Source organism: Platalea leucorodia (assembly GCF_965183815.1).
Source record: "Platalea leucorodia genome assembly, chromosome: 4".
Lineage (NCBI taxonomy): Eukaryota > Metazoa > Chordata > Aves > Pelecaniformes > Threskiornithidae > Platalea > Platalea leucorodia.
The window spans coordinates 127,087,001-127,106,357 of record NC_138826.1 but is presented as its reverse complement, the minus strand read 5'-3'; the positions used below and the strand labels follow the sequence as shown (position 1 = coordinate 127,106,357).

The 19,357-nt window shown below is 66.9% G+C and overlaps 1 protein-coding gene across 1 annotated transcript in view; it reads left to right on the top strand.

Annotated features, from left to right (window-relative positions):
- SND1 (staphylococcal nuclease and tudor domain containing 1) overlaps window positions 1-19,357 on the top strand; it is a 134,365-nt gene that overhangs the window by 51,613 nt on the left and 63,395 nt on the right. Inside the window, exon 12 of the mRNA XM_082310600.1 lies at window positions 12,326-12,426. Within this exon, the coding sequence (XP_082166726.1) occupies window positions 12,326-12,426 (101 nt within the window). The remainder of the gene's footprint in view (window positions 1-12,325; window positions 12,427-19,357) is intronic.

The window sequence follows — 19,357 nt, the reverse complement described above, 5'->3', positions numbered from 1 at the left end:
CCCGGCAGGGAAGCGCTCCCCGGCGCGCGGCACCGTGCCCAGCCCTGGCTCTGGGTGGGCAGCGGGACGGGCTTTGCCACGGCCCCGTTTGTGGGTGTCTGTGGGCATTTGAGGGGAGCAGGGGCTCGGGGACCCAGAGGCGGCTTGGCCGGCGGGTGGCCGCGGTGCCGGACGGCGAGCGCGGCCGTGGCCGGGGGGAGGGCTGCGGTGAGCGGGCAGGCGGGCAGGCAGCAGCCCGGGTCTCCTGCCCTGCGGTCGTGCCGCACTCTGGCCGATGCCGGTGTGTGCTGGCCCTGGGCAGCAGCCTCGAGGGACGCGGGTTTGCTGGCGCTCCCAGGCACCCTGCTGCCTGTCCCATCGCCCGTCCGTCTGTCCTGCCGTCCTTAAGGGCTCTCCAGCTCTGGCTGCTTCCAGCACGAGCCCCGGTTCGTGGCTGGGAGAGCCTGAAACCCAGCCCGTGCGCAGGGGCAGCCGTGCTCGCCCGGGCTGCCTGCGCTGGGCTGCCGGACGCTGCCAGCCTGGCACAGCGGGCTTTGCTCTCGCCGCCCGTTTTCCACCGCCTTTTCTGCCTCCATCCCCGGCCGCTCACCCGCCGCTCCCCGTGCTCCAGCCCTGCGGCGGGAACGCCGCGTCCCCCCGATGCGCAGCCTCGCCACGGCCCGGAGCTGCCCGCGCTGCCCGCCGGCTGCCCGGCCTGCAGAAACGCAGGGGCAGCGCCGTAGCTTCCCCCGGGCCCCCGCAGTAAAAATAAACCCCTGCGATCGCTTCCAGAGATAATTCCCTCTGTCCCCCCTCCCTCTGCAGAAAGCACCGAAGGGAGAAGAGGAAAAAATATCCCCCCGGCCGCGGCAGCCCCTTCGCTTTCGGTTCGTGCAGCACTTATCACGTTAGGAGAGGAGCCCGGCTGCGGGGAACGGCATCTGAATTCCCAGGGCCCCGGAGATGGAGTACAATACATTTTCTCTCTTGCCCTTTCATCAAAGCAGCGTGAAGTTTCTAAAGCTGGGATTTTTATGGCGCGTTGCTTCTCCCTTTAACAGCCCTGATGTGTTTTTCCTGACTCTTCTGCCGGCTTTCGCTGTGCCGATGCCGGCTCCCTGCGCTGCCGCGGCACGCGCCCGGTGCAAGCGCTGCCGTGGCTCCTGCAAGGGAGCTGCACCCTCCGGGCAGCCACCGGAGTGACCCGGCGCGGTGGAATTTGCCCGGTGGCGCGGGATGAACCGGCTGCCGCGGCCCTGGCCCCGCCGCAGCGCCCGCCGGCGTTCGGCTGCCGTGCCCCGGTATGGATTTGTCTCCCGCGATGGAATAAATCTCTGGTGCGTGTCGGGGCGGGGACGGCTCGCTCCGCACAGACGCTGCCCATCGATTTCAGCGCTGGGCATGCACCGCCGTTAAGCAGCTTTTTTTAATTACGCCACCGTGCAGGCAATTGAATCGAGTCTAAATGGGTGCTCTTGGCCCTCTGCTCTAATTAGCTGGGGGGGATTAATCACTCGGATGGAGGGAGATGGCACGAGATAACTCAGGGAAAAATATCCCCTGTGCGCGGAAGCGATTCAGCCCCTCGCCTGGGGGCTGCTCTGCAGCCGGCGGGGGGGCGGCTCGCCCCGGGGTGCCCGAGCACCCATGGGTGCCCGACGGGCTGCAGCCGTAAGGGCGTGGGGCTCTGCGGTGCTCCTGAGACTTTATTTTATGCCTCTGGCCCCGGGGATCATTTCACCGGTCAGCCAGCCCCGGTGAGAGGCGCGTACGCGGCAGCGCTGCCCAATCCCCCTGCCCCAGCCCCGAAGCTCAGCACCGCTGGTGCGAGCATCCTGCTCCTGCTCTGGGAGCTCTGGGGTCCAGGCAGGCGCGGCGGGCCCTGGCGCTCCCGTGGCACAGGCACCGGCGGTGCGTGGCTTCACCGGTGTGTGCCGTAGCCAGTCGCTGGATTGGCAGGGGGTACAGTCCTGCCGTGGTGCCGTGCACGGTCGTCCCCGGATCGATGGGGAGGTTGATAATTGGCGACCGGCGGGCTGCACGTGGCTGATGCCGAGGGACGGGAGGAGGAGCGTGTCCGAACCGCGGCCGTGCCTCGTCTTCCCCGCTCCCGGGCCGCGCGGCGCGCGGGTGGCCTGCCCTCGCCCTCCGTCCCGCCGCCCGCGTCCCTTTATCTGCCGAGCTTCAGCTTATTTTTAATGCCTGGGGATTTGTTGGCGCTGCAGCTCAGGGCCGGCGGCTCATCAAAGGGAAGGCTGACAGCGAACTGATAACACCTCTGCTCCGCGAGAGCCTGCGAGCGCCAACCCGGGCCCCCCGCGCGCCGGGAAAGCGGCAGCTGGGGCTTTCCCTGCGGTTTTCCAGTGCATCCGCCTGCCTCTGGTCGGATAGTGCGGCTCAGAGGGCTGGGATGCCCCCCGGGATGCTCCTTCTGGGGTTACCCAACGCGGCATTCCCAGTGCCGGCACCGCCGGCAGACCTGGGAAAAACAGGGGATGGGGTTTGACTGCGGAAAACGTTTCCCCCCGGAACAGCATCCCTCTTCCCGGAGGAGGGAAGGCTTTTGCAGACTTTTGCAGATTTTTGCACTGATGGGCGATTTTTGCTGCGTGTTACTGGCAGCCTGCAAACTCGGGGAGGGCTGGCAGCGCGGCACGGCACGGCACGGCACGGCAGCAGCCGCCTGACGCGGCGATGGTTGGGGCGCAGCCGGGGGTTTTTCGGAAGGTCCCACTTTCTGCAGAGCGGCACGGCTGGGAGGGATGGGGACGGTGCGCGGCGAGGGGTGGCCGCTGCTCCCCAACAACCGCCAGTGCCGGCGGCGGGATGCAGGCGCTGCCACCCGCGCCGCAAACAACCGCACCCGGCCCCGGGGAAGCTGCGACTGCAGGCACCCGGCCTTGCTGGCCCTGTGCCGGAGCCGGGGTCCTGTACCGAGGAGCGTGCCGTGCCGGCGAGGCTTTGCAGGGTGCCGGCTCCTGAGCTTCACGGGAACGCGCTGCGGCATCGCCGCTGCTTTCCGGCGTGTGAAGTTGGGGAGGATTTTGCTGTTCAAAGCCTTCTGGAGAGCTGGCTGCTCCCCAGTGCCGAACTGGGGAGAGATCTTCTCCCGGCTGTGTTCTGCTTGGAATAAACAGCGCGTGCAGATGCAGATGAGCAGGAGGGGAGAAGTCTGCTGGCGCGCTCAGCTCCGGGCGCTGCAGCGGCCTGAAATGGCTCCCTGACAGCAGGGGAGGGTGAAGGGAGCAAATGTGGTTGTTCCTGGCCTAATGACCAGAAATTCAGGGCCGTTTCCTCTCCCTGCATCGATTTTCCTCCTTCCGACGCTTCCTCAAATGGCTCTGCCGGGCGCTTCCACTGCCAGGCTGCAGGCCTGAGTTATTCGTGGCTCTGGCAGAGCCTGGCCCAGCAAGGTCAGTCCTACCCCGGGGCTGCTCGTTCAGCTCGGCTGGGCTCAGCTTGGCTGGGCTGGGCTCAGCCGCCCCGGGGCTGCAATCCGGAGGATTCGGTAGCCCAGAGCCGGTGGGGAGGAGGGAGCACAGAGCCCCACGGCCACTGCGGCTCTGCTTTTGGCAACAGTTGAGGCTCTGCAGGCTCCGCGGGGGCTGGTTTGCAGCGTGGTGGCTTGGAGCATCCCCCGTGCCGCATCCCGGGCTCTTTACACGCCTTCCGAGGAGGGACCGTGACGGGGGGATCCGGTGAGGAGAGGCGGAGGGGCTTTGGTGAAGCCGAAGGCAAACCGAGCTGGCTCCCGCTTGCCGTTCCCAGCAAAGCACCCTTCCTGCAGCGGGACGGGTGGGGAGGCCGGGCTGAGCTGGCAGACGCGGCCCTTGGGAAGGGAACTGCCTGTCCGGAGGGACAGCAGGACGCTGGAGCTTTCCCCCGGGGGTCCCGCTGCCCGCACTGTGCCCCCTGCACCCCCTCGCCCCGCCGGGATTCACAGCCCCGCTGGGCACGGCGGCAGCTCGTGCTTACAGAGGCCACAACGTGGCATCCATTTAGTGTCCTGCCACGGCACGGAGGAAGCCTTGGTCCCGCTGGGCTCTGTTAGGGATGGGCTGAGCCTCGGGCCGAGCCTTGGGCCGACCGGCTGCTCCGGTGTCGTTCGGGACCTGCAAAGCGGTGTCGGTGAGGAAGGGTCGGGCTGGAAGTGAGCAATGGGCCCCGGCTCGTGCCTGGCGGGGCAGAAGAGCCAGCAGAAGGTTGCAGAGCACCCAGGCCCGCAGGACCTGCTGTCCAGCCCCGTCCTGCCCCGTCCTGCCCCGTCCTGCCCCACTGCTTTGTTTTCTCTCTTCCTTCCCTCGCAGCGGATGCTGTCACTGCTCTGCTCCGGGACCCTGCGTGCCGGAGCCGTGGCACATCCAGACCCCACCGGTGCCTCTCCGCGGTGTCCTGCACCATGGTGCAGAGCGTTCCCCTTACGGCATCGTCCCTGGGGCAGCACCCCGCGGCTGCTCTCGGTGCCAGGCTGGGGCGAGCAGGGCACGGGTGTCCCCGGCGCATCCCCTCCCGTGGAGTGGGGGGCTGCAGCGTTGCTCGAGCCTCGGGACCCCGCGTCGGCATCCGCCGGGCAGGGGAGCGCGAGCTGCGGGACCGGCCGTGGGTCAGCGCTGGGGGTGCTTTCCCACCCCGCAGGGGTGAGAGCAGCCGGTTCTGGGCTGTCTGAGGTGCAAATGGGTTCAGTTCATGGGTGGCACCAGCCACGTCCCCGCTGTCCCCGGTCTTGTCCCCAGGGAGGGCAGAGGAGAAATAAAATAGGCAGAAATCGGGGCTGTGGGACTGCCCCGGCTCCCTCAAGCAACCCTTGCTGGTGCTGGGAGCAGCGGTGCTGGGCACCGGCCACGGCAGAGCATCCCCCGGCGCGGTGCCTGCCTGCACCCATGGGTGCCCTCCCCACGCCGGAGCTGCAGCGGGGACGTGTGCCCCCCGCCCGGGGTCTGCAGGGCCCCTCCTTCCCCGGGGGTGCTACCCAGAGGTGGGGGCCAGGCCGGGCGCGGGGCTGCGTGGGCAGCACCCATGTTTTGGTGCCTGCAGGTTGGAGCGGGGCAGGGGCAGGCTCCGGGCCGTGCCGGTGCCGTCCCTCCCTGCTCCCCTCATTCCAGCCTGGCCCGGGGGGCTCAGAGGGGACCGTCCCCTGCCGCGGGGACACGGGGCGCAGCAGGGAGGAGGGGGCTGCGGCGGGCGGGCGCAGGGTGGGTGCATATGGCAGGGGTGGGTGGCAGACCAGACTTGCTCTGCTATAATTACTGTCTGAAACGCCTGCGGATCTCCCAGCCCTTCTTCGTCACAAACTCGCAGGGACTATTTTTACCTCCCCTGCGAGCTCGTGCCGCGTGTCAGGGCTGGGAAGGGGAGCTGGCCGCCCCCTCCTGCCTCTGAGGCCGGGAGGATGCTCCCAAAGACCCGCCTGCGAGCGCCAGCCTGGCCAGCGGGCAGGGGACCATGTGCTGGGGACCGCATCACTGGGACCATGATGCTGGGGACAGTGTGCCAGGGACCATGTGCTGGGGACCGCATCACTGGGACTGTGATACTGGGGACAATGTGCCAGGGGACAAATCCTGGGGACAGCATGGCAGTGACCATGTGCTGGGGACCGCATCATTGGGACCATGATGCTGGGGACAATGTACTGGGGGCCCCATCCTGGGGACCATGTGTTGGGGACCGCATCGTTGGGACCATGATGCTGGGGACGATGTGCCAGGGGCCACGTACTGGGGACAGCATGGCAGTGACCGTGTGCTGGGGACTCCATCGTTGGGCCCATGATGCTGGGGACAATGTGCCAGGGGCCATGTGCTGGGGACAGAATGGCAGTGACCATGTGCTGGGGACTCCATCGCTGGGACCCAGATGCTGGGGCCAGTGTGCCAGGGGCCATGTGCTGAGGACCCAGATGCTGGGGACAGTGTGGCAGCGATCGTGTGCTGGGGACCGCATCATTGGGACCATGACGCTGGGGACAGTGTGCCAGGGGCCATGTGCTGGGGACAGTGTGGCAGCAATCGTGTGCTGGGGACCGCATCATTGGGACCATGATGCTGGGGACGATGTGCCAGGGGACAAATCCTGGGGACTCCATCATTGGGACTGTGATGCTGGGGACCACATCATTGGGCCCATGATGCTGGGGACGATGTGCCAGGGGCCATGTGCTGGGGACAGAATGGCAGCGACCATGTGCTGGGGACCACATCATTGGGACCATGATGCTGGGGATGACGTGCCAGGGGCCACATGCTGGGGACCACGTGTTGGGGACCACGTGTTGGGGACAGCATCGTTGGGCCCATGATGCTGGGGACAGTGTGCCAGGGGCCATGTGCTGGGGACTGAGATGCTGGGGACAGTGTGGCAGCGATCGTGGGCTGGGGACCGCATCATCGGGCCCATGATGCTGGGGACGATGTGCCAGGGGCCATGTGCTGGGGACCCCATCCTGGGGACCACGTGTTGGGGACAGCATGCCAGGCACCACACACTGAGGGCCACATCACGGGGACCACGTGCCGGTGACCACACGCTGGGAACCGTGTACCCGTCACCGTGTGCCGGGGCCCCGGTGCTCGGCACCCCAGGTACCGTTCCTCCTCCTCCTGCCGTGAGCGTGAGCGCGGGTTTTTGGCACCAACGGCCAGGGGCCATGTCCTCCCTGCACGCCCTCGCACGAGAGCCGGTGGCGAGGCATAGGGCGCGTGGGGACGGGGACAGGGACACGGCTCGCCAGCCCTGGCTTGGCCACCCTTTCCCCTCGCCCCGTGCCAGGGTGCCAGGCACCTCGGTGATGGGCGAGCGCGGGCAGGGGCTGGCAGGTCCGGCGCAGCCCTGGCTGGTGGCGGGGGAGCCGGGGCGGGTGACATTGAACGCGTTGGCTGCGCAAAGGCATGTGAATCTCTGTAGTGCCATTCTTCTTGGGGCTGGATCTCCTCCAGGGAGGAGAGCTGGCGGAGTGATTTAATTCACACTGACTGCAGCTGACCTTGGAAACCCGCCGATAGACGGCCGCCATCGATGCTGGCTGGTGTCGGGAGGGAGCGAGAGCCCGCTGCGGGTCCCATGGGTGCAGGAGGGATGGGGGGAGCCAGGCAGGGACCCCACGATCGGCCGGGCACCCCGCATCCCACCCCGGTGCCCGGCTCTGCGGGGCGGCTGCGGGAGCCCGGAGCAGAGCCCCAGAGGTGGGTGCTGCTGCTGGGTGTCCCCTGGTGCTGCTGGGCTGGGCCCTGGGTCTGTCACAGCTCAAGGCGGTCGGGTGGGGCTGGGCCGGGACGAGCGGCTCCCCGAGCGTGGGTGCATGGCTGCGGGAGGTGCCCGAGCCGGGGCTGGGGGTGCAGGGGGTGCCCAAGTGGGGCTGGGGGTGCAGGGGGTGCAGGAGGTGTCCAAGCTGGGTCTGGGGGTGCAAGAGGTGCAGGAGATGCTGAAGCCAGGGCTGGGGGTGCAGGGGGTGCAGGAGGTGCCTGAGCCAGCACTGGGGGTGCAGGGGGTGCCTGAACCAGGGCTGAGGGTGCAGGGGGTGCCTGAGCCGGGACTTGGGGTGCAGGGGGTGCCTAAGCCGGGGCAGGGGGTGCAGGGGGTGCCTGAGCCGGGGCAGGGGGTGCAGGAGGTGCCTGAGCCAGCACTGGGGGTGCAGGGGGTGCCTGAGCCAGGGCTGAGGGTGCAGGGGGTGCCTGAGCCGGGGCTGGGGGTGCAGGGGGTGCCTAAGCCGGGGCAGGGGGTGCAGGGGGTGCCTGAGCCGGGGCTGGGGGTGCAGGGGGTGCCTGAGCCAGTGCTGGGGGTGCAGGGGGTGTCCAAGCTGGGGCAGGGGGTGCAGGGGGTGCCTGAGCCAGGGCTGAGGGTGCAGGGGGTGCCTGAGCCGGGACTTGGGGTGCAGGGGGTGCCTAAGCCGGGGCAGGGGGTGCAGGGGGTGCCTGAGCCGGGGCTGGGTGTGCAGGGGGTGCCTGAGCCCGGGCAGGGGGTGCAGGGGGTGCCTGAGCCAGGGCTGAGGGTGCAGGGGGTGCCTGAGCCGGGACTTGGGGTGCAGGGGGTGCCTAAGCCGGGGCAGGGGGTGCAGGGGGTGTCCAAGCTGGGGCAGGGGGTGCAGGGGGTGCCTGAGCCGGGGCTGGGGGTGCAGGGGGTGCCTGAGCCGGGGCAGGGGGTGCAGGGGGTGCCTGAGCCGGGGCTGGGGGTGCAGGGGGTGCCTGAGCCAGGGCTGTGGATACTCCCAGGAGTTGGATTTTCCCCTGGTAAAACACGCCCACGGTGAGCGTTATCCCTCCGAGAGCAAGCGCGGGGGAACGGGAGCACCCCTGCATGCACCAAGCCCCTTCCCAGGTCAGCCGCGCCGGTAGCTCCGTCAACGTGCTGCAAAACGCACCCGGGACCTGAGCCGGGGGGAGAAACCTGCCCGCGGCTGCAGGCGGCGAGCCGGCATCGCGCCGTGCTCCCTGCGCACGAAGCTGCTGCCAGCGGGCGCCGGGGACGGCGCGGCGGGGATGTCCCTTTTCTTGCTGGGACACGAGGAGCAGCGAAGCGAGGAGCAAAAGGCGCGCTTCGGGCGCGCTTTCCTGCCTGTTCGCTGCCTTTGCTCGCTCCGAGCCGGTGGCCGTGGAGGGGACGCGTCGGGGCAGCTCTGCCCGCGGCGGCGGCGTTGGCGGCAGAGGGCCCGAGGTGTTCATTATGGGAAGGTTTCGATTGCCGGTTCGCAGCCGGCTGTCGCGCCACCGCCGGCGGGTGCCGGAGCCCTGGTTGGGTCAGTCGATACCCAGGGGCGCGGTCGTGGTGCCATGGGTGCTTTCACAGCACCTTCCATCTCGGGAGCACCCTGGGAGGTGGGCGAATGCCGCGGCCGGAGCTCAGCACCCGGCGGAGACGGGAGTATCGGAGGCTGAGCCCGAGTCTCGGCACGACCGGGTGCCCGTGCCTCCGCTGGCGGGTCCTCGGAGGTGCCAAGAACGAGAGCCCGCTGCACCCTGCACCCCTGCTACCAGGGCACGTGGCCGGCGCCGTGCCACGCCGTGCCACGCCGTGCCACGCCGTGCTGGCCGTCTGGTTGGGTGGCTCTGGGGTCCCAGCTCCTGCCAGCCCTCCCCTGGGGCACCAGCCCTGCGGGCCCTCGCGTTTGCTGGCGCTGCTGGGGCAGGTGGGGACGGGGCTGTCACATCCCGGCCTCCCGCAGTCCGCGGCCGTTTTGAGTCCTTTCCTGCTGACGCCGTGGGATGCTGCGAGTGCGCTTGGTCCTGCCCCGGGGGAGGGAGTTTTGCTTTTACGACTTGGCAGCTGCAGCAGTGCTGTCATCACGTAAGGGGGGACGTGCCAGCTTTGTCACTGCAATGAGCTTCAGCTGCGTCTGGCCAAGGGACACAGCGCTTTGCAACGCGATGCGATGCAATGCAATGCAGCGCAACGCTTTGCAGCGCGATACGACGCAAAGCAACACTTTGCAGTGCAATGCAACACGAAGCAACATTTTGCCGCACAACACAGCACTTTGCAGTGCAATGCAGCACAAAGCAACGCTTTGCAGTGCAATGCAACACGATGCAATGCGATGCAACACTTAGCAGTGCAATGCAGCACAAAGCAACACTTTGCAGTGCAATGCAATGCAACCCAATGCAATGCAACGCAACGCAATGTGATGCAATGCAATGCAACACAACACAATGTGATGCAATGCAACACAACACCTTGCAGTGCAATGCAACACAACACAATGCAGTGCAATGCAACACGATGCAATGCGATGCAGTGCAACACTTTGCAGTGCAACACAACACTTTGCAGTGCGATGCAGCACAAAGCAACACTTTGCAGTGCAACGCAATGCAACCCGACGCAACGTGATGCAATGCAATGCAACACTTTGCAATGCGATGCAACACAACGCATCGCTTCCCCGCTGCAGGCTGAGGCGTGCCAGCCAGCCCGACCCCTCCGCGCTCTTCCCCTGCCCGTGATGGTGCAGATCCGACGCCGGCCGCCCGCCGGCCTTTGGCCAGCCACTTCGCCTAATTCCAAGCCAGGTGTTTCCCAAACGGAGCTGAGCCAGATGACATTTAAAAAGCCCTGTAGTAGCTTGAATATCCTAACCTGCCTTTCGGAGTAATCCTTGTCTTCTTTTCCCCTACAGTTGTTATGACAATAGTTTCGCTGGGAGGAATTGCTTTAACCTCTCCTCTTAATTGGCTCTTTCCTGCCAGGGCCCCCTCTTTTGCTGCTGCAAACCTTGATTAGCTCGGCGGTGCAGCTCGGCTGCGCGCCGGAGCGAGCTGACGGCGGGGGTTTGCCAGGCAATCGTACCTTTTTTGCATTTTTATGCTCATTTAGAAAGCGAGGCTTGGGAAGAGCAGTTTGAAAGGGGTTAGGGATGCTCCCTCGCACCGCCGAGCTGGAAGCTTGGCTGGCTCCCTTTGGCTCCAGCCGCCGGCGCTGAGAGCCGGCGGCGTGGGTCGGGCACGGTGCCGTGCGGCGGCACACCTGGGAGGCCCGTAGTGCCGAAATACAGCCCCGCGGCTGGGCCGGGACTTCCCCGTGGAGCCCTGTGTCCTCCCCGTGTCCCCCCGTGTCCCCCCGCCTCCCCCAGCCCAGAGCAGCCTCAGCCTCCTCCGGCCAAAGTGCCGGTAAACCGGTGAGGAAGGCGGTGGGATTGGGTTGGATTTGCATAGAAATGGCGCCTACAGATGTGGGATTGCGTTAAGCATTCGAGCGCTTGGGCTTTAACTCGGGTTTCCTTTTCCCGGCTCTGTATTGCATGGCGGTGGCCGGGAGTTGCAGCTCCGTGTTGCTGTGCAGGCCAGTGCCGGTGCTGCCGGTGCTGCCGGTGCTGCCAGCCCCGGTGCTCCCTGCTGCCGTGCGGCTGTGTGTATCCCGAGCCGGGGCGAAGCTGCGGGAGCGGCCGGTGGTTCAGGCAGCGTTGCAGGACCTGCGCCGGAGCCGGGATCCCCGAATCCTGGGAGTGGGGAGGAGGGGGGCAGCGCGGCCGGGAGGGGAGCGGTGCTGAGGACCGGGATGCGCGGATGCGGCATCGCTGCCTTTCCAACCCGGCGGGGAATTGCTGCTCTCCGGCGGGGACACCGATGGCTTTCCCAGCGCTCCTGCCCCACGCCGGCTGGGACAAAGCCCTTGCGGCTGCAGTGGGCTGGCGCGAGCCCCCCGTGACCTTCGCTGGCCTGGTCACCGAGCCCTGCTCCGGGGGGCGAGGGAGCTGGGGTCTGCGCCGGGGTCTGGTGCAGGATGGAAATGCTGATTGCTTGTAACGGGCGCTGGGATGTGATGCCTGGGAGCTGCTGGGGGGGTGACGCCTGGGGGCTGCGGTGCCGGGAACCTGAGCCACGATCTCACCCGTGAGCATCTCTGCAGCGGCCAGCTTGTCCCCAGCCCTGCTGCAGCGGGAGATGCAGTGATCCAGGCAATGTTGCCCCCCCAAGGTGGACCCCCGCTAGCTGGTGTGCAGGAATGCTGCTGATGTGCAGCAATGCCGCCGGTGTGCAGCAATGCCGCCGGTGTGCAGCAATGTTGCCGATGTGCAGCAATGCCGCTGATTGCAGCAATGTTGCTGATGTGCAGGAGTGCCGCTGATGTGCAGCAATGGTGCCAATGTGCAGCAATGCTGCTGATTGCAGCAATGCCGCCGATGTGCAGCAATGCTATGGCCGCCCCTGCCTGTGGGAGGACGGGAGCGATGGCGGTGCTTGTCCCCGGCACGGCCGAGTGCCAGCCGGGCGGGTGGCAGTGGCACGGGGACGGCGCACCCGGGGACAGCGCAGCTCCGCGCTGGGTGCACGGCCGGGTTACTGGGGCGCCCGGGGCTGCTCCCTGCCTCACCAAAGTGTTTTGCAAACTGGCCTCTGTGTCCTGCTCGGCGCGGTGCCGGCGACGCTGATGCCAGCTGACAGCTACGGCTTAGCAGGGAGCTGTGCTTTCATCTACCTGCAGGTACAGGCGAGCTCTCCTGCCAGAGGCCAAAACGCGATTACCCGTAAACCAGGAGGCATCGGGGCTGGCTGCACGCTCGGGATCCCTGCCGCGGCTCTCCGGCACACGGGGACTCACCGGCGTGCCTGGCAGGAGCCGGGGTACCCCCGGTAGCGCGAGTGCCTGTACCGGGAGCCCAGGGCAGCAGCTTGTCTGCCACGGGAGGCTCCTGGTTTAACATGCCCAGCCCTGGCTCTCACGCTGCTCTGTCAGATGTTGCTTTGCTGGCAGTACCATCAGTGCCAGCAGCCGGCTGGCGAACGGCTCCTTCGCCGGGGCACGGGGAGGCGCGGGGCCTGGCCGGGCGACGGCGGGGGCTCGGGCAGGGGGAGGCCGGGGTGTGCAGGGAGCCCCCGCGCTGGACTGACCCCGTCCCATCTCTCTTGCCCAGGTGAACGTGACGGTGGACTACATCCGACCGGCCAGCAGCGCCACCGAGACCGTGCCCGCCTTCTCCGAGCGCACGTGTGCCACCGTCTCCATCGGAGGAATGTAAGTGCAGCCCTGGGGAACCGGGCACGGGGCTCCGGCCCGGCGCTCGCCGGGGCTTCGCGGGGCTCTGCCGTGCACCGTGGGGGCACCGTGGGCGGAGGGTGGCTCATCCTCGCCGCGGGGCTGCGGGGTGCCGGCGGCTGGACGCCACAGATCTGCACCCAGCTCCGGCACTTTGGAGGACCCCGCCGCGAGCCGGCCACCTTGGGGAACCGCGTGGCCGGTGGGTTGTGTTGGAGGAACCGTCTCTCTCTGCTGCGTGTCCCTGGGATGTCTGTCCTTTCCCAAGGGACATCGCCCTCCCCGTGACGCGGTGCGGCGGTGCTGGAGCAGCCCCCCCTCGCCAGCCCTGCCCCCAGTTTCCATGGCGTGGGCAGGTTCGGTGGCTTTCCCCCGGGATACGGGGGTGCCGGGCTGCTCCGGCACGGCCCTATGGAGAGGTTGTGCTGGCGAGGCGCGCGTCCGGATGGCAGCAGCTCCGGGAGCTGCGTAGGGATGATTTGTCATAGACCATTTGCTTGCTTTTTCTTTTTTTTTCCTCCTCGTAGCAGCTATTTTGGAAAGCAACCAAAGTGCTGCAGCGCTGCGCTTTTCTTCCCCTTAATCCAAGGTCTGGGAAAGCTGCGGAGCGTTGTGCTGCATGGGGAGACGCGGCCCCGTGCCGCCTGGGAAGCTGGAAAGCTCCCTGTCACCCCGCTCCGGTCTAATTAAGGCACTCGTGGAGTGACTTTCGGTGGTGCTTATCTCATGAGGGGCTTTAATTTCCACTCCGGTGGCAAAGGAGATCCAGCCCTGCCCGTGCCGGGGCTGGGGCTGCTCCGCGCTCGCTGCCGGGCCACGCCGGGCTGCTGCTCCCGGCATGAAACCGTGGCAGCGGGAGCCTAAAGGGCTTTCCTGGACGGAGATGCCAGGTGCGCGGAGCCCGGCGGAGCAGCCCTGCTCCCCTGCGCTGCCTGCACCAGCTCCGAACGCAGCCGGTGCATTCCGCGGGTCCCTGGGAGCTAATTCCCAGCTGCGGGTGTCTCGCCGGCTTTTCGGGAGGGACAGCCCGGCCGTTGTGGTTTTGGGGCTGTTTGTAGGAAGATGAGGTCGGTGGCAGCACAGAAGGAGGCGAGCGCGCGGTGCAAAACCCACTGGCCTCTCTGCGTGCCTGGTGGCTGCGGTGCTGCCGGCCGCGGGAAGCTCCCGGCAGCGCTTGTGCCGCAGCCGGTGCGGTGGAGGGGCAGGATTTCCCACCTCGGGAGCATCTTGCCGAGCGCTGCCGCCTGCCCTTAGCGTCTCCAGCTGCAAATTGCTTTCAAATAGCTCCCGAGTCGCATCCCTTTTTGGGAGGAAACCTGATGTGAATTTGCAGGGCCGCTGCTCGCGTTGACTTCATTGCCGTAATCAGGCGTCAGCGGAGCGAGCGCGGAGCGAGCGTCTCGTGGCGTGCGAGCCTCCGGGGCGCGGCGTGGGGCAGCCCCCTTGCTCCCGGTGCAGGTCGGTGCTGGGCGCGGGGTCCTTCGGCTGCCGCGGCCCCGGCGAAGGTGTGGGAGTAACAGAGCGGGGTCTGTGCCGTCCGGCCTGCGCCGCGCTGGGGACGGAGCGGGGAAGAAAGCTTGACTTGTCCGCCCGGCATCTGGGCTGGGCCGAGCCTGCTTGGCAGGCCGAGCATGCCCGCCCTCGCTGGCTCCAGCACGTTTCTCCTTCCCGCTCCCCAGCGTTTTCAGCTTGATCCCTGGCTGGGGAATGCCGGTGCCGCTGCCCGGCAAGGCTCTGCCCGGCACCTGCGTGCCACAGCCCTCCCCATCCCGCTCTGCCGGCGCCTGGTGCGCTGTGTGCCTTGTCAGCGTTTACCGCCGCTGCCGGCACTGCTCTTCCCGGCTCACGTTTTCCTGAGCGCAGGAAAGGGCAGAGGTTTGTGCTCGGCTGTCACAACAAAGCCGTGCTGACACGGAAAGCAGGGTGCAGGGTCCGCGGCCGGCGGAGCAGGCAGCTGCCGGGACGTGGGGAGCCCCGCGGGCGCCTCCCGCGCCGGGCTGGGCTCACAGGGACGGCTCGTCCCAGCACGGGTGCTGTTGGGAGGGTGCAGGCACGATTGAAGTGGGGGCACCCGCAGGGTGGTGGCAGCGGGACCCGGGGACGATGGGGCAGGTCTGCGGTGACCAGCGGGAGAGGGTGCACGGAGGGCTCTGGCCTCACAGCAGCCTTTGCTCTTTGGGAAGCCTGTGGCATCCCGCAGCATCCCGCAGCATCCCAGAATATCCCACGGCATCCCACAGCCTTCCGTGACATCCCACAGCACTCCATGGCATCCTGCAACATCTCACAGTATCCCACAGTGGCTGGCGGCAAGCCACGGCATCCTGCAGCATCCCGCAGTATCCCACAGCATCCCCTGACATCCAGCAGCATCCCACAGTATCCCATCACATCCCACAGCATCCCACAGTATCCCGCAGCATCCCCTGACATCCAGCAGCATCCTACAGTGCCCCACAGCATCCCACAGCACCAAGCAGCATCCCACAGCATCCCCTGACATCCAGCAGCATCCCACAGTATCCCATCACATCCCATCACATCCCACAGCATCCCACAGCATCCCATCACATCCCGCAGCATCCCATCACATCCCACAGTATCCCCTGACATCCAGTAGCATCCTATCACATCCAGCAGCATCCCACAGTATCCCACAGCATCCCATCACATCCCACCCCACAGCATTCCAGGGCATCCAGCAGCATCCAGTGACATCCAGCAGCATCCCACAGTATCCCGCGGCATCCCATCACATCCCGCAGCATCCCATCACATCCCACAGTATCCCGCGGCATCCCATCACATCCCACAGCATCCCCGGGCACCCGGCAGCCCATGGGCAGTGGGCACGGCGGGTGCTGGCCATGGGGTGGGGTGGGAGCCCCGGGGTGCCCGGCTGTGGGGCTCGGTGCTCCCCAGGAGGCCGCCAGGAGCCCGGCTCCCTCCTGGGGAACGCGTTGGGATGCAGGAAGGGGATGCTGTTCCCAGCCCGCCGCCGTCGCCCGTCCTCGGGTCGGCCGATATGGGTGGCCCCGGACCCCCTTTGCCTCCAGGCAGAGCCTGGCAGCCACCGCGCGGCAAGCGGCGTGGGGTCCCGTACCGGCAGCCCTGCCGTTAGGGGTTCGGGAGGCTCGATCCATCCGACACCCCGGACGCGTCTCGCTGCGGGGGTCCCGTCCCCACAGCCCTTCCCCGGGGGCTCGGAGGCCGCCGCGGTGCAAATTGCACAAATGCTTGGGAGAAAAGGCTGCTAAAAAGCATTAAAAACCAATTTCAGGAAAGCCCTGAGCTGTCAATCCATGGCGGGGGCGGGGGATGCTTCCCCTGCGGGCAGCGGGGCCGGGATGCCGCATTTTGGGCTAATTTGGCACAAATAGCGAGTTTTGGTGACGCCACCTCTGGGCACGGGGCGGGGGGGCTCACGCGGGGCTGGTTTCGGCAGCGCCGATCTGTGCCAGGCAGCGAGAGCCGGAGGGGTTTCGGTGGGTGAAAACAGCACTGAAAAACTTCGCTTTGGGGTTTTTGGGGGGGAAAGCTGTGAGATGAGTTTCGGTGTTGCCGGGGGAGCGAGGCGGGGAGGAGCTTGCAAATAGCCATTTTTTACTGCGCCGTTCTTTAAGTGGCAAAAAACTGTATTTCACGGCCTAATAAGATTTTTTTTCCCACAGCAAAGAGCTTTTCATCTGCGTTTCCATATTCCCGCTCTTTAATCTGGGCTTAACTGGGGGATGCATCTTCCCTCTGCGCCGCAGCTCCAGCTCCTCTCCCCGGATGCTTTTATTTGAAGCTGGGGGGAGGCTGCGGTTGCCCCCCGCTCCCCGTGCAGGCGAGAGGAGCAGGGAGCGGGGCTGGAGCGCAATATTTAATTCACGGTCAGGAAATGTCGTCTTTAAGCTGGTATCCCGGCTCCCCTCTTCCTTGGAGCAGCGGGAACGGGAACGTCGCAGCTGCAGCGCAGCCGTTGCAGGGCACCCGCTGCAGCGCATGCGCTGCAGCGGGTGCCCTGCAACGGCTGCGCTGCCAACGGCTGCGTTGCAGCTGAACCCTCCTTAACGCACCCGCTGCAATGCACCCGCTGCAGCAAACCCATCACGGTGCACCCGGTGCGTTTCCCTGGGTGCCCAGCACCCAGCCGAGTACCAGGATGGGCCCCTGCGAGCAGCGCTGGGATTTCTGAGCTTTAAAAGCTCTGAACGTGGAAAGAATTTGGGCTTTTCCCAGGATTTGCAGCCCTGGGGGTAGTTTTTTGCACTCAAGCAGCAGGATTTTGTGGCTGGGGTGATGCTGGGATGCCGGCACGGCTCAGGATTTCATGGCTGGGGGTGTTGGTGACACTGGGATGCCGGCACGGCTCGGGATTTCATGGCTGGGGGTGTTGGTGACGCTGGGATGCCGGCACAGCTCAGGATTTCATGGCTGGAGTTTTTGGTGATGCTGGGATGCCGGCACGGCTCAGGATTTCATGGCTGGAGTTTTTGGTGATGCTGGGATGCCGGCACGGCTCAGGATTTCATGGCTGGAGTTTTTGGTGATGCTGGGATGCCGGCACGGCTCTGCAAGCCCCAGCCGCTGCTCTCAGAGCATCCAGCCTCTCCAGCGGCCCAGGGAGGGTGACAAGGGGACACTTTCTCTCTCCCGTTTCCAGGAATGAAGTCGGAGCATCCAAGGAAGCTGGGATCAAAGCACAGGAGGGCGGATTTGGGGTGTTTTCAAGGCGGTCTGTGGCACTGCATCCCCTGGCTGCGTGTTGGGGTTCAGGGGCTGCTGGGGGCAGCCTGCCCAAGGTGGGGAGCGGCGTGGGCCGGTCCTGCTCCGCGCCGCCGCTGGGAACGGGGCGCTGGGCGAGGTGCTCGCTGCGGGAGCCGGGCGTGGAGGCGATGCTCCGAGCTGGCAGGCACCAAGCCGGCGGGCACCGAGCCGGCGGGCACCGGAGGCTGTAGATGTTTCCCTGCCTGGTGCAGCCCCAGGGCTTTTTGCCGTGCGGTGGGTGGTGCTCAGCTCACCGAAGCCCCAGGTGCTCTGGTTTTTGTGTCCGAACCTTTCCAAGCCGTGCATTTCCGCACGCACGCTCCCGTCTCTCCGAGCCCCCTAACAGCACTCGGACTCGTCTCCGCAGGGCCGGACTCTGCCCTTCTCCTGGCCGGAGCCGTGCGGAGCAAGGCTGCGTGCTGGAGGGCTGCGGCATTCCTTGCCCACGCCAAGTCGGGATCACGGGAGCACCGGGAAGAAGAGGCAGGACGGAGGGATGGCTGCAGCCGTGGGGGTGGGCACGGGGCTGCTGTTCCTGCCCGTGTCCCTCTCCTCACCCAAAAAGCCGGGTGATGATCCTGACCTTTGCACAGTGCTCCCGTGCGCCGGCGCAGAGCTCCGGCAGGGACCGGGCGAGCGGCAGGGGCTGTTGTGCGGGTGACGGGGGGATAAATGCCCTTTGCAAAGCAGAGGGGTCAGCGGGAGGCCGGGGCACCGCCGGTGGTGGCCACGCTGCCAGCTCCCCGCTGTCCCTGGGGTGGGCGGCAGCCAAAAGCCGCGGGACGGATGCTTTCCCCTCCACACCCAGCCCGGCTTTCCGGGGCGAGGGGCAGCTGCGAGCCCGGGGCGGCTTCACCGCCAGCCGTGCCGGGGGCACCGGCGGCACGGCGCAGGGTATTTACCCCTCCGGGGTCCCGCGGGGCTGGAGCAGGGAGCGGCTGCCAGCGCTTTGCTGTTCGCAGCGGAGCCATGTGCGCAGCGAGCTACCTGCGTGGGCCGCGGTGCCAGGGTAAAGCTGGGCTCGCGCCCAGGAGCTGTGTAGGTTTTTGCAGCCCGAGCCTCTGGAAAGGGACCAGATTTCGCTGCTGCTTTGCAAGCTGCTCCCTCCTACGGGGAGGAGGTGGCTGCCGCCAGCCTCGGCCCCGGGAGCTCAGCCGTGAGGATGAGCTTTGCGAGGCTGCGCTTTGCGAGGCTGCCGGTGGCTGGCTGGGGGCTGGCAGAGCTCGGCGCCTGGCCTGGCGCTGGCAGGGGCTGGCAGGGACCCAGCTGGGCAGGGAGCGGGGCGGCTGCAGGCTCAGGGACTTGGAGTAAAGCCACTCGCACCCTTAAACGGTGCAACCACATGCTGCCGTCCCCGAGCCCCCCGGCTTCGGTGCAATACGGTCAGTCCTGGGGAGGAGATTTCTCTCCAGTGCCGTCGTTCCTGCGGGCAGGATGGTGCAGGAGGCGGCTGGATGTGGTGCATGGTGGGGGTTTGCTCCCGGTCACGCTGGGGGTCCCTCAGGACTGAAGTGCCTTCTGCAGGCACCGGTGCTGAGACGGCATGGACCAGCGCCGGAGCTGGGTCTCCTGGCGCCCTGGTTGCACCGAGGGGTTGAAGAGCGTCGTGCTCAGCGCTGGCAAAGCACCGTCCCGCGGCGCTGTTGCTGCAGGAGCTGCCGAGGGCGGCACGGCCTCCGTGGACCGTGGAAGGGCCGTGGGGAGCTCGCCGTCCTCCTGGGGGCTCCCCCCTCTCCCCAGAGCCCCGGTGGCTGTTGCAGGCTGCAGCCGGGTCCGGGCTGAGCCGTTCCCCGCTTCTGAGAGCGGCCCTTTCCCCCTGCCCGCGGCGGCCAGGCAGACCTAGCACCTTCCCAGCCGCCGGTTGTTGCACGTTTGCTCCTTGGCCGGATCAGAGCAAGCCACCGGACCGTTCTGCTGCCGCCGGGCGCAGAGCGGGGCGGAGGGAAGATCACCACGCCGGTGCTGTGCAGCTGCCAGGGAACTGCAGGCACCGATCCTGTGTCAAAGCCAGGGGAGGAGGAGAAGCTCCCTCTCTTATCTCGCCGGCGCGTGCGGGAGCCGAGCTGCTCGTGCGTGCACCGAGAAGGAGCTGGCATCCTTCGAGGAGCGGGGCTCGGCGTGTCGGGGGGACACGAGCGCCGTGCCAGCCTGCTCCTGT